At 45.9% G+C, this 18,838-nt stretch overlaps 1 protein-coding gene across 1 annotated transcript in view; it reads left to right on the forward strand.

Annotated features, from left to right (window-relative positions):
* The window catches only part of ZNF318 (zinc finger protein 318), a 504,061-nt gene extending 485,896 nt beyond the window's left edge, over positions 1 to 18,165 (forward strand). Inside the window, exons 7-10 of the mRNA XM_069608802.1 lie at positions 10,489 to 10,677; positions 11,327 to 11,426; positions 12,083 to 12,201; positions 12,615 to 18,165. Of these exons, the coding sequence (XP_069464903.1) occupies positions 10,489 to 10,677; positions 11,327 to 11,426; positions 12,083 to 12,201; positions 12,615 to 15,014 (2,808 nt within the window). The 3' untranslated portion in view covers positions 15,015 to 18,165. The remainder of the gene's footprint in view (positions 1 to 10,488; positions 10,678 to 11,326; positions 11,427 to 12,082; positions 12,202 to 12,614) is intronic.
* The last annotated feature ends 673 nt before the right edge of the window (positions 18,166 to 18,838 follow it).

An 18,838-nucleotide genomic window follows, 5' to 3' on the forward strand; every position in this document is an offset into this window, starting at 1 on the left:
ACACTCTTGTGAAGAGAGAACTGCCCTTCAAGCCTAGAGCACACTCTACTCGAGCCACTGGGGCATCCATAGCATTCATTGCAAATGTTCCTCTTGAGTCCATTTGCAAAGCGGCAACCTGGAGTTCTGTACACACATTTACAAACACTATTGCCTAGACACTCATTCTAGGGCTGATTCTCAGGTGGGACAAGCAGTACTAAGACATCTTTTCTCTACTGTTCCTTCTCACAACCCACCTCCAACTCCGGGTACTGCTCGCTAGTCTATGCACAGCATGTGATTCTAAGCAGATTAACAAGCATCAGAAGACATGCATTACTCACCGTAATAGCATTTCTGATGATTATATCTTCTTAGATTCACATGCGCCCTCCCTACCTCCCCGCTCGGGGTGGAAGGAACATAGACGTCTTACTACTTTCTCTCTTTATGTACTCACTCACTATAGCCTTGGGCTCCCTCTTGGCAGAAAAAATACAATCGGAGGGACCTCTGCGCGTGAGGGATTTTGGGTACTACACACGTCACGATAGGGATAGTGTTACAGACACGCCTATGCCGACGTCCCCTTTCGGTCCCCGAAAGACAAGATGCAATACTCTGCGGTTACCACTGGATGTCGGACCATATGCACAGCATGTGAATCTAAGCAGATACAATCATCAGAAATGCTATTACGGTGAGTAATGCATGTCTTACATGACAGTGAGGAGTGAGAGCAACAAACAGTGGTAAAAAGGACAAAAACATGCTGAGAAAGGATTGTCCGGGAGGTGGGGGGAGAGGTTAATTGAAGAGTGTTGTTTTGAAGGTTTTGAGGAAGGCAGTGAGAGGTTTCTGCTCTGAGAGCATTGGGTAGGGCAATCCAGAGCTTGGGTGCTAAATATGGAAAACAGATTCCCACTGCTTTTGCTATTTTGAAGGGAGCGTATGCGCAGTTGGTTGGCGTAGTGACTTCTCCTGGGACGGGTGGAGGTATCTCTAGAGATGGTTTCGGTTAGGTGGGGGTGGTGGGCAGTGAGGCATAGGCATTTGTGAGTTACCTTAATTAACAAGATTCTGGACAGGGAGTACCATTTGGAAAAGTTAAAGAAATATAGCAAAATGGAAAAGGAAACATTAAAGGCATGAGGCCCAATCTCGAGAATGAGTTACTCATTTAGAGGAACAGGCACTACCCGGGCAGTATACCATGGTATTAAGTTTGCTCAAAGCTCGACACCCACAATAACACTTGCAGCAAACCCAGGCATATTAGTGGAAGTACACGCCGATTCACAACGCAAGAGCTTGTGCTAGAGGCATCTCCCAGCAGAGATGGAGCAGTTCCTAAACCATGACCTTTTATACCAGGTTCCCTCCCATGTTTCCCAGTTCGGGTAGAATAGCTAGATATGCCCACATATAGGAGACCATAACTACAGACAAGTGGGTACTCTACACTGTAAGAGATGGGTACTGTGTGAAATTGCACACATCACACCAATAAAATCAAAGCTAGAACACCATTGGCTGCTCCTAGCAGCGTTAGTAACACTAATTTAACAGCTGGCCATAGAGCAAATAACCTCAACCGGAAAGAAAGACTGGTATCTACTTTGTCTTTTTCCTCATCACAAAGAAGGATCTTGCCATGCGCCCATCCATGGATCTGCAACCTACAAGAAGTTCATCAAAGACTACAGATTCTGAATTACAACTTTACAAGAGATCATTCTATTGCTAGAGAAGTGGATTAAATGTCCACATTGGACATGAAAGGTCTACGTTGATATTTCCATGGTCGAAAGAAACGCTGCAAATATCTAAGCTTCAAGGTAGTGCTGCCATTTTAACTTTTAGCCTATTTGGGATAACCTTGGCACCCCACATTCGCTAGCAGTGGTGTCTGCGCTGAAAGAGAATACATGTTAACCCCTCACTGGATGTCTGCCACATAACTGGGAACAGCACCAAGCAGTGCTACCAGTCTACGCAAAAGGCCATAGCATTACTTCCCTGATTGGGTTTCCCTATAATCCCCACACTGAGCCTAGCACCTTACCTTTCTGGGAACATGCTAGGAATGAGCCCGTTGTGCATTTTCCTGATATTCTAGCAAGACTGCACGTGACGCTGCTACAAGAGTGGCTCAGTGGTCACATGCAGCAGAGCAGAACGATTTAGTGGTGGTATCGAAACAGGCTGTGCAAGCTCTACTGTTGTGGAACTCAACAAACATGTTGACAGGACAACCATTTTAAAACTCCCCTCCGCAAATGACCCTTATGACAGACACCACCATGTCAAGTTAGGGAGCACTCCTTAGTGCTCCGAGCACAAGGAAAATGGACGCTCCAAGAAACACTGCTACACATTAAGAATTCTTCCAGAAACTGCTCATGGGCAAGAGTGTTCTCATAAATATTGGCAATACCACATCAATGTTATATGAACCCGTAGGGGGCACGTTCCCTAAAGCCATATCAGGCGTCATAATAAACCTGGCACTGGTTCATAAAGCAGTGACTTTAGCTTCAAAACCAGCATGTCACGTGAGTGCAGAATTTTCTAGCAGACAACCTCTGCAGGCTTTTACAACTACTACCGTCTATCCCTGTAGTCATACCCACCTACACTCACTTTCACACTCTCTATAATGCCCCCTCTACACTTCTTTTACTCTGGCTCTAGCTTTCTTTCTCTTAACTCATACGTCCCGTTCCCTTTCCTCCATCCTTGTGGGCGTCCCCCAACATTTTCTTCACCACCTTACGGGGCCTTGCCTCCCCCGGCGCATGTCGGCAGCAGGAGGCTTTGAGATGTGCATCCTGCAATCGGTTATTCCCGGCCTTGGACCCTCATGCACTCTGCCTTTAGTAGCTGGGGCCCGACCACCGCTGGGACGTGGGCATGGCTTGTAGTTCTTGCGGTCATCGTTCGTAGAAGAATCGAGTTTCTCACTGGAGGGAGATCTTCCAAACTTCACCTCCCGGGCATCTGAAGGACTTTGTGGCGAAGGCCTCGCGTCACGACAAGGCAGGTCCTTTATTCTCGAAGGTACCTCTGCCTGGGATGTGTCCTCTGCACTCTAACAACAGTGGTAGGCCCAAGGCCAGTAAGGCTACTGGCGCATTCGCCAATGAGCCCAGGTGCTCTTCCAGCCCAAACACTGAGGGGCGCTCCAGCTCTGCTTCTTCTGCACTGGGGTGCGAGGGGCTTTCGAGCTCTGATTCAGGCACAAGCCTGAGGTGCAGTCCAATACTACAACCAGCTTGGCGGATGAGGGCAGAATTCCAGATCCATCTGTGTAGTCGTTGCACAGGGGGACAAAATGACTTCCAACCTGCTGGCTAAGGGTCCTAGGCCTTCCAGAGCCCTCTCTGCGGTCGGCGCTTCTGCTTTAGGGTTGGGGCGCAAACAGTCCCCCAGCTATGACACAGCACGAGGATTGGTGCCTTTGCGCCTTCCCTCCCAGGGCGTGGCACATGCTCCCAAAATGGCAGACAAGCATGTGGCTGAGCCTGCACGACAGGTGGCCATCTTAGATTCTGACATCAGGCCTCCGGTGGTACCCTTGCCCTCAGAATGGGTGGCTCAGGGCAGTTCCAGTCCCTTTCCTCCGAGGGCTGGGGGGGTTGTCTTCGGGCCTCAGGGTCTGGGCGGGTGGTCATCTCAGGGTTATCTATCTATATGCCAGCCAGCCGTTCGGATACCCTTCCCAGGTACTCGACATAACGAGCCCGACAGAAGTCCCAGCACGTCAGACGGCCAAGCTCCTCCCTCACAGGACCCAGCGGCCTGCGAGGACCGTTTTTTCAAACACTTTCTTCTGCTTGTGCTCTCTCTGAAGATGTCGGGACTCCTTAAGGAACTCCTCAAAGAGGTGGTCCCCCAGGTGTTTCCCCCAAGGCTTCTTCCTTTGGGCCCCCCACCAGTTCCTCCGGTGGTTCCAGTACCACAGCTCATAGCCGCTCCAGTCCTGGTCTCCCCCTCCTCCTCTTGTTCCAGTGCCCACTCCACTGCCGCCTCCACCTTTGTCACAAACACCCATAACGCTGGTACAGCCTTCTCTGGGTGCGGGCCAGGGGGGCTTCCTCTGGCTCTGCTGCAGCAGGAGCCTTCCATGTTGGTCATAAACGCCTAGCAGAGTTTTTGGCCGTGCCTCATCCTAAACAAGCCGCCCAAGAGCCAGTGGTGCTGGTGGAGGTCTTGGCATTGCATGTCACTGACTGCTCAGGCATTCCTCTGCAAACAATGTGCTCTCATTGGCCAGGAAGGTTTGGGGAAAAGAGTCGGGCCAATACTTAGATCAACAAGAAGCTGGGTGGCCGCATACTGCTCCTGGTGGGGGCACTAGTTCTCCTATAGTCCCACCCTCAGCCCCACTCTTCAGTCATGTCAGCTGCGTCTTTATAGTCAGTCTTCATCTTCCTCTGCAGCCGGCACCGCCTCCAAATGCTTGACTAAGAGGTGTTATCTCAACGCCGGTTTTCATATCCGCCAGGCCAACGCCATTCTCGTTGCGGCGAACCAGAAATTGTGGTGGGAGATTGGGGATTTTCTTCCATGCTTACCCTTAGTCAGGCACCCTTCAAGGTAGGTCTGGTGGAGGTGCGCGCGGCTGCGCAGAATCTTATGGGATCCACGGTCTCCCATGTCGACACAGCCAGCAGGGTCCTCTGATTTGGTGTAGAGATAAGGTGGACCGCGTGGATGCACGCAACAAAGTTTTCTTCGGATGTGCAGGATAGGATCCTCGATCTCCCTTTCAAGGGCTCCAATCTGTTTCACTCGTCAACAAAATAATTAACAAAAAAAGATGTCTACCCAGACCACGAAGTCCTTGGGATCCATAGTACTCGCCCACCAGACAGGTCACCCAGTGAGCATAGGAGGAAGCAGCAGATGACGTTGCAGGGCTTCTTTCGCTCCCCCCGCCTCCACTCCTGCCTCTGACGGCAAAAAGCAATGATGTTTTGACCAGGGACCACAATTCTCCTGTGGGGGGGCCAGCTGGCTTTCTGTGAGCAACTGGAAGCTTTTTTTCATGAATCCCTGAATTCTGTCAATGGTCTCCACGGGGTTCTGTCTCCCTCTTCCTTCTCCCCTCCTTCTCCTCCGTTGTTGTAGATGGGGTCGCCTGCCCATCTGCGGGAGGTCCTGCTCCTTTTGGACATGCAGGCGATGGAACCGGTGCCTCCTCTAGACTGGTGCTTTTTGGGTATTATCCCATGATTTTTGCGGTGCCCAAGAACAAGCTGACAACCCTGAGAGTAGTCCTGGACCTTTCATTCCTCAAGTTGTCTTTAACCCTCGAATGCTTAAAGCTGATAACTCCTGCTCACATAGCGGAGTCGCTGTGCGCAGGGTACTGGTTGTGTTCTTTAGACCTCAAAGATGCGTACCTACATGTCCCCATCTTGCAACTGTACTTGAAATTCCTGCAGTTCACGATAATGTTGCAGCACTTCCCATACAGAGTGCTGCCGTTCAGCCTCAATTCGGCCCCTCAAGTTTTCACCAAGATTATGAACGCGGTGGCTGGCCGCCATCGCTTGGAGGGCCACCACCTATACCGTTATCTGGACGATTGACTGGTGAGGGCCAGTTCTCCTGAGGTGGCTCTTCACTCCTGCCAGTTCATGTACTTCACCAACTGGGGTTTTCCTTCAACCAGTGGTAGTCGCACTTAAACCTCTCCAAGGATCTTGTTTTTCTCAGGTGGGACATGGCTGTTCAGAGGGTTTTCCCCACGGCCGACATGAGAGTAGTTAATCCGGAGAGCAGTTAATCCGGAGAGCAGTCAGTCACTTTCTTTCCAACTCGACTACCTCCGCGTGGTGGTTCCAACACCTGCTGGGTCTCATGGCTTCATGCGTACTCACGATGTGATACGCCAGACTCGAGATGCCTCCAGCTCCATCTGGCGTCCACTTGGGACCAAGAAACGGGGGTGTAGTTGGACAGGCTGCCTATTCCCCCAGGCCTTCATGTGCATCTTCACTGGTGGCTCCTCGACAGCAGTGTAGCAGTGGGAACCCCCTTCACTCAGCTGGAGCCAACTCTGATGGCGACAACGGACTCCTGGCTTGGGGGGCGACTGTGGGCGGCTACTCGGTTCATGGTCCAGGACCAAGGCCCTCCTTCATATCAATCTTTTGGAGCTCAGGGTGGTGAGCCTGGCTCTCAGGGGTTTCCTACCAGGCAGTCAATGCTTTATTTCGGTATTAAAACCATAAAAGCAACAGGAACGAGAGCATACAAATATTAACAGCAATACGCATAAAAACAAACTCATAAAAATTATTAAAACATTTAAAAAAACAAATGACATTATTAGCAGTCAATAAGAAACATTCATTACAATAATATAGTTAATTTTACGTAAAAGCATTTTCTTAAAGCAGGGCTTTCCTACCAGTCATCAAGGGCAAAGCGGTTCAGGTCAGGACCGGAAATTCGACAGCAATGTTCTACTTGTACAAGCATGGGGGGGGCTTGGTCTCCTTTCCTCTGCATGGAGGCGTCCATCTGGGAGTGGGCATTGTCGGAGCGGATCTGGATCTCAGTGGTTCATCTCCCGGGAGTCAGCTATGTAGCTCAGGTTTCCGGATCCGGACTTCTTTCCATCTCCTCAAAACTCCAAATGCCCCCTATTTGCATCATGGGCCGACCAGGGCCATGGGTCACTGCGGGATGCGTTCCAGCTTTGCTGGCACGGCCGCAGGTGCGATGCGTTCCCACCCTGCCCCTCTGTTGCTCCAGCTGACCCTCTGCAAATTTCAGGATCTTGGGCTGCAGCCTTAATCCGATTGCTCCTCCCCCCACCAACCCCCCCACCCCACTGGCTGTCGAGAGCCTGGTTCTCGAACCACGTCCAACTCCAGTCGCAGGGGCTGGTTTATCTTCGGATTCCCAGCAGCAGCTTCTCACCCAGCAGCACGGGCAATGGATCAGCTGAAGATGAAGCTACATCCCTCACTGTTCGCTGAACGTAATTGGGAGATTATAAAAGAGGCCGTACACTTGCTCGCAGTACAGAAATAAGTGGACCAGATTCTGCCACTGAGCTCAAGGAGAGGGTATTGACCCCCTCTCCGCTCGAAGAGAGGGCATTGAACCCCTCTCCTTCTCCCTGGATGCTGTGTTGACTTTTTCAGCACACCTCACCTGCTCAGGGATAAATGTGGATACTTGCCGCACTTACTTGGCGGCCATCAGACGTACAAAAACTCGTCAGAACAGACTTTCTCAGCGGCCAACCCGGTGGTTAAGGCCCACCTCGATGGCTTCCCCAGACTGTTCCCACCTGTACATAGGCCCCATCTCATCCCATATGGGACCTAAATGTGGTTCTCTCTGCCTTACAGCGTAAACCATTTGAGCCTATGACTTCGGTCGACATCCGGTGGGTTACACTCAAGGTGGGTCTGCTGGTGGCACTCACCTCTGCGTGTAGAGTCGGCGAGCTGCAGGCACTGTCGTCGTGTGAACCCTTCACTACTTTCCACAGCGACATGGTCTCACCTTTCCACTTAAACTAGGAAATATGTTTGCCTGTGTTGTTCCCAAATCCACAGTCAGAGGCAAAGAGGGCGTTGCTTCCATCGATCTGTGAAGAGTGCTCAAGTTCCATCTCTCCTGGACGAGATCTTTCCAGAAGTGGGAAGTGCATTATGTCACGTTCGGGATGGTCCGGGCCATTTCAGAAGCTTATGTGGCCATGGGTAAGATGGTGCCCACAGAGATCCATGCTCACACGGTCAGGGCCTGGCTACTGCGGTCGTCTTTCAAAGGCACGCTTCTTGGAAGTCATTAGTAAGGCGGCTATGTGGGCCACTCGGTCTGCTTTCTGTAAACACTATTGCTTGGATACTAGTTCCAGACGGAATGCAGAGCTGGGGCAGGAGGTTTTGAGTAACTTTTCGCTTCCCAAAGTATGATGCATGTTGTCACAGCTCTCCCCAGTTGTCTTGTTTCCGGTGGAATCGCCCACAAGGTTGGAGCAAAGGGGATGGGACGTATGAGTAATTTAAAGCTACTCACCGTATTGACTAGAGTACTCTTAGTCCTTGGTCCCCTCACCTCCATATGTCCCACCCACCTTCCCCCGCTAGTATGCCAGGGGATAAAATTATCAGTGCAGCCAGGTTTACAAGTGTCCACACGCGCACCTCTTCACACTGCATTACATGCAATTGGTACCACTCTCGCAATCAATACCTTACCTGAACTCTGCTCTAACTCTGCCACCAACTCTTCACTGTCCGCCCTCTTGTCTTGTCTCTCGGTCCTTCTCTACAACCTCTGACCTTTTACCCCTACCAGCCACACTCTACACTCCATTCCTTCCCCTTTTCTGCTCTTTCCCTTTCTCTGACAACATCCATCCCCGCCTCTTCTTTAGCTGCAGCGCTCACCTGACTCATCAGCAAATCTAATGCTGCTGTGTTGCCAGGGACTAAGTTCACCATATGTGAAGCTTTTTTAAAAAAACTCATAGCCCACCCCCTTTTCAGTCTCTACTTGCATGATATTGGCCAGATGCTCAGGTTGCATGTTTTCCTGGTGGTGTTCTTTCCCTTTGGTTTGGGAAGCTTTTCTGTGTCTCTCCTGTTCCCCTGCTCTCGTCTCGTCTCTCGTCATTGCCAGCTTGTTTTCTTTTGCCCTACCATTCGCCAGGGGCCCTTCTGGGGTTGGTAGGTCAGGTGTTAGGTGGGGTGTTAAGCAACTCATTTCTGTTTAGAAAGAAATCATTCTATTCTTGTTCTCTACTCCATTCCCCTAGTTCCGGTGCAGGTTTTCTTGTTTGCTCCCAGGTGCAATCGGGACAAAGTTGTTCTGAAACAGAAAAGAGAGAACACCGGTCAGAAAATGCTGGGAGGCATTGGGCGACAGGCAGTGCCACCAGCATTAACACTCATGGCACGACCGGAGGGTGGTAGGGGTGTCAAGAACTGGGGCTCCCTCCCCAGTGCTTCCACATGCTTACACCCTGCTAGGCACCCTGACCCAAGTTGGGAGGGGTCCCTCACGCTCCAGGCAGGGTCGGGTTAATGGCCCTGTCACCAATACTGCAGCCTTTAGATCCTCAGACATTGAATATGCTAGCTGATGAAGTTGTAGTCAAAAACATCTGGAGAGCCAAAGGTTTCAGCCAGTAGCCCCAGGGTGTCGAAATTAATGTGGATTGTTGTTGAAGGACTTGGCGATTTTTAGACTACTTTGGCTAATAGATCTACTTCCCCTTTTCACCAATACCCTATGTATATATGGTAGGTGCTGACCACCATTTCTGGGGCCTCCCACATATACCATAGGTGGGTTGTGTCATTAGGACACTGAACTTGATTTCCAGGCCCATATGAGGCTTTACCTGCTTGCTAGATTGTGTGGTTCCCTTGTTCACCCTACCCCTGTTAATTTATGTTGGGTGCCTGTCTGTGGTAGTGGACCCACATCTAGGCACTGGGTTAGGGAGAGTCCTTTAAAATCATTCTGTTTTTGTAATATACTGGGTATGTTTTTAATAGTCAGTATAATACCATAAGTACTTGTTTGACAGGATGGAGTTCTATGTGTGATTTAAAGTAAGTTTTCTTTTTTTCAGTGTCGGGTATAAAATAGAAAGGTGTGTGGCTGTATGTGACTAATTGTAACTGTGTGCCAGCCTGAGAGGTCAGCGTTGTGGCTCTGACCGTGTTACCTACATTAAGAGAGCTTTGGCTTCCTTTTCCTGCCAGGTGTGTTAGCCCCTTATTAAAGTCAGTGGTTGTAGTGCCCTCAACAGAGGGTGGTACAAAAGCTGCCTTAACAATTAGACAGAGGTAATCCTTGTTGGCAACCATTTCTTCATTGCTAACATTAGTCCTCTACCATCCGGATCAGTGTCTGCCTCATGTTTAACCTTGCTAGATATTGTATTGTCTTTATCACTTTCACTCTTTCTGCATGAGCAGTCATTATTTTTAGCACTGCTCTAGCATATCAGCCAGTGGCCACTTAAAAGGTACAGACCAAAGTTATCAGTAGTGCAGTAGAGATTGTGAAGCATGATGAGAAGTAACCAAGACCCATGTTAATGCTTTGATCAATGGCCATGTGAAAAATGTAATGCGTATTCAAATAGCAGAATATACAGAAACAAAGTGGCTTTAAACTGACACTGTTTTCCACAAGAAATGTCAAGTCTGTCCGCTGGTGCACTGTCCTGTCTAACCAAAATATGTAGCAAAATGCTATCAAGAGGGACTTACACAGCACATTTTCCTGCTGGTTAAATTGTGCAGACAAGCTTTATTTGATCTACTGTTAATACATTTCACCTTTTCTCTACCCCTCATTCTAATATTTGCACATTGTCAACTCACATCCACACAATAAAGGGCTTTCAAGAGAATGTACTGATGCCTTCATGGCTTTTGCATTAGTAACCGGCTCTAGGAGTTAGGGCATGCCACACTTTCTGACTTGTCTCAAACCTATTTTCATTGTTCTTTCTAGGACTCCAAGGACATTACACAGTCCATGGCTGAATGCTCCACAGCCAGCAAGTCATCTTCTAGCTCAGTCCTTTTGGCCGAACTTTATGCATATTTTGATGCCGGGAGCCACTGGTGCAGTGACTGCAACCTTGTCTGCGGGACCATGTTTGATTTTCTCACACACATGCACAGCAAAAAGCACAGACTGGTATGTACGAGTATTACTTACATTTGCTTTTAAAATGTATGTTTTGTTGTAAGCTCTCATTCTACTTGTCTTGAGTTTTCAGATAGATCTCCTATTCACCACAATCACATGGTGATCGAGCATCCTACAGAGTGGTTTGTGTTTTTCAGCCATCAAGACTGCCACCTGGAACCAGAGTGGTCTATCATGGTGAAGCTGGATGCTAGTGCACCACTGCTCTGTGATCCAGTCGGATATCTTGCTTCTGCAAGGTGTTGATTGTGACTCATTTCAAGAGCAAGAGAGGGGATGCTCACATAGGAGAGACAATATTTTCATAATGTTTCGCTGGAATGTTCTCATGTTTACAGGGGGTGGGGGTCATATTGGTGTCTTAATGATTTATCGGGGAGATAAATGTGGACAAGGTTGTCCATCTTTTAATGAATGTGATTTGTAAATACTGTAGTGACTGTTCTAACTTTGAATGTGTCTTTTCTACAAGTTATTTCCTTTGTGTCAGTGGGTGGGGGATTATTGTGGGAAGAAATGCTGTTTTTGTAATCACTTTTCTAGAATTCAATTATCATTTTGTCGAATACTTGTAAACTGTCAATTTAATGTTTTGCTTGTGGTATGAGCCTTTATTCCTCTGTCATTGTGCAAATAGACCCTGGATCCTTACAAGAGACCGTGGGCTTCAGAGATATTAAGTGAAAACAAGCAAGACACAATCAAAGGCATCAAAAAAGTTGTAATCCCTGCTGCAGGTATGTGCCCATATTAGTTTCCTTGAGCATTTCTGCCTATGTCGTTGTATTGCTACAGTGGGACTAAAAGTATTTTGTATCATGGGAAATATTGAAAGCCATTCTGCCTCCACATTTTAAGGCGTTCATTGAGCAAGGTATAATATGCGTATGTATGCTGTAACTTTTGTGCCTGCATCTAAAAGGTCAAAAATGCCTATACTTGCACAAAGGGGAAGCTGTTTCTTTGCTGTCAATTTAACACATTTCTATAATTGCTGCTGTGCTCTATTATTATGCTGAAGAGAATCCATTTAGAAATACAGTATCTTCATGTTTGGCATTTAACATATTTCAAGTTTTGAAAAATCATGCTTTTGTCTATCTGATACTTGGCATTGTGTTTTGACTTTCAATGAGTTTGCCACAGTTCTGATTTATTAATCTAATTCTGCGCGTAGCTCTTCTTGGAGAGCTTTTAAAACTGCTTTCATGTAGCCGGTAAAAAATTAACCTGTACTTCTTTTGCCGCTCTTTTCTTTGGTATTATCATATCTAAGTGTAAAGGCTCCAGTGTTGGAAGATTGGCTTTTTAGTATTTATTTCTCTGACCCTGATTAGTTTTCCATTATGGTGTGTTTGTGTGGTACTCATGCTTTCCTCCGTTTCCTTTTCAGGCCCAGAGTTCCTGATGCCCTTCACTGGGTTTTACTGCCAGCTCTGTCAACAGTTCTATGGGGATCAGATCTGTGCTGAGCAGCACATAAAGTGTTATGATCACAACCAGGCATACAAGGTATATGCATAAATGTGCCTTTTTGTTGGCGCATCTCGGCATACTTTCACTTTTGGATTTACACGGTACTCCATGAAAGATCAGTAATTTACATCGCCCACACCTCTCAGTCCATATTTACCATGGGTGTAAGCTTTAATCGCTTGGCCCCTTTTGCAGCTCTATTTGTTAACTGATGTTTAACTTCTCATAGTTTCTTTGTATTATTACAGTGATAACATGCGTTTTAATTTTACTTAGTCCCTTTTGAAATGCATTATTTTTTGTCGACTTAACATCGAATGGCATTTTAGAATATTTCCCTTTTATACCTGATGAAGACTTCAACTTTTGTGATTGACTCAAGAGTACTGGGAAATTGTATTTTAAAGTGTTTTTATAACAATGTGACAAACAGTTGTGTATTTTCACAGAACTATGTGGATGAAGACCAAGGCTACGAAGAGAAGAGAACACTGGAAAGGCAGATAGGCATTGGTAAAGTAGTGAATGTTTTACAACATCAGAAATTGGATGAAACACCAAAGGACAAACATGTGAAAGAACTTACATTGGCAAAGAAAGCAGAAAGGAACCATAGAGAGAGCCCAGACACGCAAGCTGGGAATGAGGGGCATGCCCAAAAGAGTTCTTATGAAATTGAGAGTGAGCCTAAGCCAGGTCTGAAACTCGAACATGAAAAGAGTGATGATGAGACAAAGAAATCCTATAAAAAGGAGGCCATAGCTACTGTTATTTCAGATCGATTTACCAAGGAAAGCCATAATGAGAAATCTCCTCAATCTGCAACATCAGGTGTTGGCAGCGAAGATAGCACAGATGGAAGTAAAAGTGGTGTAAAAGAAAAGGAAAATAAAGTTCAAATTGGGAAGTCCAAGGCCATTGCAATTAAACTCTCTAGGAAAGTAGCCACACAACGGTCACTTACGCGAAGATTTGGCTCTTCAACTGCACAAGCTAAAACGTGTCCTAGTTTGCCCATTCCATCCTCGAGTTTAAGGACATCTGGTGCCACCAATAAAAACAAGCCAGCACCTTTGAATACATTTTTGTCTATATCCTCATCTGGTGCTACCTCTAAACCTCTACCTGTGGTGAAATCTTCATCCCGCTCTAACTTTGCTTTAGATCCATTTGTCATATCAAAGGCATTTGGAGGCGAAGAGGTGATTCTGAAGGAGACTGTGAAAGGTCCTAAAGTGCAAGAGAAAAAAGAGCCATCTCCTCAGTCTCAAAAGCCTCAAATGTCTAAGTCATTTGTACCGCCTCTGGCTAAAGCCTCACAGATAAAAGACCCATTTATCAAGCCTAGCATGCCTCCTCCGAGATCGCCTGCCAGTGTCCAAAATCGACCTCCAACTATGCAGGCCAGGATTCCACCACCACCTATTCAGGCGCAGATGCCACCACTGTCTCTCCAGCGTCACATTCCACCGCCAACACTTATTCCACCACCTCCTATCGAGCCCCCCCGCATTCCACCACCTCCTATCGAGCCCCCCCGCATTCCACCACCTCCTATCGAGCCCCGCCGCATTCCACCACCTCCTATCGAGCCCCCCCGCATTCCACCACCTCCTATCGAGCCCCCCCGCATTCCACCACCTCCTATCGAGCCCCCCCGCATTCCACCACCTCCTATCGAGCCCCCTCGCATACCACCACCGCCTATTGAGCCCCCTCGCATACCACCACCACCTATTGAGCCCCCTCGCATACCACCACCGCCTATTGAGCCCCCTCGCATACCACCACCGCCAATCGAGCCCCCTCGCATACCACCACCGCCAATCGAGCCCCCTCGCATACCACCACCGCCAATCGAGCCCCCTCGCATTCCACCGCCTCCTATCGAGCCCCCCCGCATTCCTCCACCGCCTATCGATCCTCCCCGCATTCCTCCACCACCTATCGATCCCCCCCGCATTCCACCACCGCCTATCGAGCCTCCCCGCATTCCACCGCCGCCTATCGAGCCCACCCGGATCCCGCCACCACCTATCGAACCCCCAAGGATTCCACCGCCACCTATCCAAACAAATATTCCTCCACCACCACTTATTAGGCCAAATATTCCACCACCACAGTTTGTTAAGCCTAGTATTCCACCGCCACACTTTAATAAACCTAATATACCACCACCTCCAACAACACACTTTCTGCAAGCTCAGAGATCGCCAGAAACTGTGACATTGATGGCCAAAAGCTCAACTCAGAAGGAACTGACAAAAGATTCTAAAGGAAGTTTCACTAGACTTCAATCTTTTCAAAAACCAGCTAATAACTTGTCTAATATTCCACAGGTTGTGGTGGTTCCAGGCGCTTCACAATGTGACCAGAATATGTTTGCAGTACCTCAACTTCCTCCATCAAAGCCCCCTAATCCGCCTTTGTTTGTTGGAAAGTCCTTTCCAAAAGTGAACATCCAACAATTCGGACAGGTCCCAGCAAATGCTCAAAATCTTTATGACATTTTTTATGGTAGTGGTACAAAAACGTCCTCCACTCCTTCGAAAGATCAAAAGCAAAGTACTGCACAATGTGATGATGATCTTTCTGTGTGCACTTCGTCTGAGGAGATGGAAACTGTTTTCGAAAAGAGCCCAGAACCTAAAGAGACTATCAATTCTGGCTCTTCATTGAACTCTGTGGTTGCAGAACAAAGCAGTTCTGGAGCTCAGAACAATGTGTCTGAATCTGAAAAGTATATGGTTTGTGTCACCCAAGATGAAAGCAGCGATGATGCTGATGATAATGAAGATGATGATGATGATGATGATGGTGTATATGGGGCAGAGGCTTCTGACGAATAAACTACTTTGGTTCCGTTAAAAAAATTTATGAACAAGTGCCAAGGCAGATTTTTACCCAGGGAAATTGGTTAAGCGAGAGAAAACGATGGGTGCAGTGAATCAGTAAATGTCTGTCAACAAGCAGTAACACAGAATGCTGTTTAGACTGTACGTTGACATGACTGCCTGAAACCCATGTCACACATTACAACTACAATTCGGCAGAACCAAACAATTACTTGTTGTAGAAAAGATTTAGATGCTAACAAGCACATGGTTGGCAACAATGGGAAATCACTCACTGCAAACTCATTTTTTGAAACTAAAAAGAAATGAAATCTCAGCTAAGACTCTTTTTTAATTTAACATTTCTCTACTGGGCTATAATGAAGAAGCTTAAAAGCAATTAAGCTGTTGTAGCAATTTCAGGCCTGGCTGAACATGTGTCTTGTATGCATTAGCAAAAGGCATTCATTTAGTCTTGGACAGTATTTTATAGAAACTGGTTAATTGGAAATTGCTTAATGTAAGAATTCTGTCTTAATGGGGTCAAACGCTTTCCCAGTATAATGGCCCTTGAGACTAGATCAGATGACATCTAGAAAAAGTAAGTAAATTGAGCGCAATTCACTGGGTATTCGGGAGGAGGCATTGCATAGGTCAGTGCTGGAGAATAGTGCCCTGTTGCGACACCAGATGCAAATTCGAAATAAACCATGGGAATTCTGAACCCGTTGAATCTTGTGCATGAGTCTAGCATTGACTCGTAAACTACACTAAATAGCTGCCAATTGGGTAACATGCTTTAATGTGGGGGATGGTTGCATAGAGGTTCATCCTGAAGCTGTATTCATTAGTAAAAATCTTTGTTGCAATTATATCGTAATTCCAAGTACAATTACATTAATAATTGGCTTTACAAATTTCATCTACAAGGTAAAATAAGTTGGAATGTTTTGGTTAAACAAAACTTTTTAGGGGTGCCCACCAGTCCCTGACACACCATCACCTCCATGAAGCATTCAATTAATCCCACTTCAATCCTCGAAATCGCATTTCTGTAGGAGAATCATTATTTTAAATTGTGCTTCTCCTTTCCTTCTGAATAAGCGTCCACCTATTGAATGATTCTGCTCCAAAACTTCCAGCTGGCCCTACCTTGTATCTGTCCTTTCCCTTTTCTCACATCTGTTACACCCGCCCCATCCATTTCCTGTCCAGGTCCATGTCTCTGACCCAACTCCTTCAATACCTTCCAGCCCCCAACCCCTGTCTTAGTTCCATCTTTATTTACCCACCATATTCATATGATGCTTCTCTGCCCACTCCCTTTTCCATAGCTTAGTCCTGGCTTCTTCCTGCTCAGTGTTTGGCCACCGCTTCTCGTTACATTTGGTATTGCTGAATTCTGGACCTAGCCAGCGCACAGTCTTTGCGTCCACGCCCTCCTGACCCTTAGTGTTTCAGCTCACCCCTTTCCATTTTGTGGTACCCTGGCACAAATGTTCTTTTCAATGATACTACATAGTCAGTCATAGTCAGTCAAATAGGTGTGTTTACTTGAATTTGTATTCGGATTCCATGTCCTCAATTTGTACTTGGTCTACCGTTTTTGGGTTCTTCAGTGCTGGACCAAAAGGCAACAGGCATTGAAGTTCATTTAAAAAAATATTAATCAATGCAAAAATGCAGTTTGGAAAATTATCAACCGGAGTTGCCTTGCTGGTTTAAAGTTGTTGCATTCATTTCTCAGTTATACTTGAGCAATGGTATTAGCAGTTTATAATGGGAACTCTAGGTTGCTAGTCAAGACGGTAGCTCAGCTCTGCACCAGATAAGCTCGGGTTTTTCTCCCTGAATTTGAGTAATACGCACTTCTGGGAATATCATTGAACTGTAAACTGGCTCAATATGGGGATACCCATAAAGAATAGATTGCAGCAAGTAGTCTTATGTTTACAGATGATGTCTAACAAGGTAAAATGGTATGGCTTTCCAGTGCTAAATCTGATTCTCCAATCAGCAGCCATGTTGAATCTCTGGGGAGACCCGGAAAGATTATATTCATAAAGTGGTGACTTTTACTTCATTGCTTCCTATTCTGGGGTAGGCTTTGGCTAGCCTAAACCTAATTCTGAAGCAGTGAAAACTTCAGTGTAAAATATAAATCCGAATAAAGCATCATTTATGAGCACATTTGCATTGAAAGGAATAGCATTGCTGTTTTCTCCACATATAATGTTCAATAGATGTCACAGAAAATACTTTGAAGTTGGGCAGTTCTGCAGCAGGTCGCTGAAAATTGAGCATGAACGGCATGTTAGACGGTATTTTCTGTGTATTGTTATTAAGAGGATTATCCAAGTAATGTTTTGTTGTTGCTGTGAATGAGCTGCACGGATCTCTCACGAGAACCCATATCCTAGTGAAACAGCAATGATCACAGCAGTGACTTTTCAGCATCAAACCAAGATGATACAAGCTGTGAAATTACAGACAACACCTTTATTGAAAAGGTTAATCATCGAGATAGGGTTTGCAGATGTCCTGTGTAGTGGTTTGATCCAAAGCCTATGCAACATGGCTGGTCTCTCCAAACAGTAGCCTGAACACACTTAGGCCTGAAAAAACACAACTGTTTAAAGTTTAATCGAAATGCCTCGGAGTGAGGTACGGCTGCTTTCTTTTTTCAGCAAGGCATACTTTTAAGTTTTTCATGCATTGGGGGTGCCACATTTGCAATGATAAAACATTTCTGGTTTGAAGACATTCTTGATTTTTTTTAGTTCCGAGTTATAAAGGAAATGTTCTGGCGATTCATACTGTTGAGAGTTATATTGAACCGTACAACTTATGTTTTTTATCTAGTTTTTTTCAAATGTAGATTTATGGAACAAGGTAAGTGGACTGCTCTGACTAGAATTTGTACAGAAAATTGTTAAATATTCTTCCTAGTTTACCAAGAGACTAAGTCTTCAATTAATGAAAAATAATTGACGCAAATATCCATGGTAAATGCAACATAGGAATATGTAAATATGTATATATTGTGCAGGCTGCAACTTTTTAGGAGCATAAAACAATGTCCATGTAAGTAGGCCTACTGGGAATTTCATTGTATGTTTACATTTGCAAGAGATTTCAATAAAAAAATCCTTTTGTGTTCGGTTAAGACATCCTCATTCTATTCAGTCACATTGCATACAGATTGTCCTTTGTAAGAAAGAACCATACAAAGTAAAGATTCTAGATTTATTTTAAGAATGCTGTATAAATTCTCAGCCGATGTAAGAAGTATCTACACAAAAGCAACATTTACATTTCGTTCTCTTCATAAGATTAGTAACATGATTGTTAATGTAATGGCATGTTCAGTGTGGGTTGTGCGGTTTTATAGCAAAACTATACAGGAAATGGGCCTTCACATCATGGCCACAAAACCACAGCATGGACTCCCCTAAAATTGCTCTCATCCAGCCTCAGCCCACACCCTTTTTCCTCACCTTTATGATGTGGATCTGCAATTAATGTTCGTTTCTTCAGCAACAGGTACCATGGAGTAGATGTTGTAACACAAACATTTCACTTAGATTTTCTTTTATTCCTAGATACGGTTCAGTTCTTGAAACAGCTCCCTAGATTTCCTGGGTTTTTTATGTTGGGTCATTTTTATTTTTATTTTATTTATTCCAGTTGTTTCAATTTAATAGTGGGTGTTTAGAAATGTCAGGAAGTGCAGGCCTTACAGCGCTTTTCTTTTCAGAGTCTTTCTGTTGAACTTTCAGTTCCCCATCGTCTGATCTTGGGACAAAGAAAATTATTTGTTTATGTTTTTGCAATCCAGT

This window comes from Ambystoma mexicanum, chromosome 4q, assembly GCF_040938575.1.
Source record: "Ambystoma mexicanum isolate Mex_15411 chromosome 4q, UKY_AmexF1_1, whole genome shotgun sequence".
Classification (NCBI taxonomy): domain Eukaryota; kingdom Metazoa; phylum Chordata; class Amphibia; order Caudata; family Ambystomatidae; genus Ambystoma; species Ambystoma mexicanum.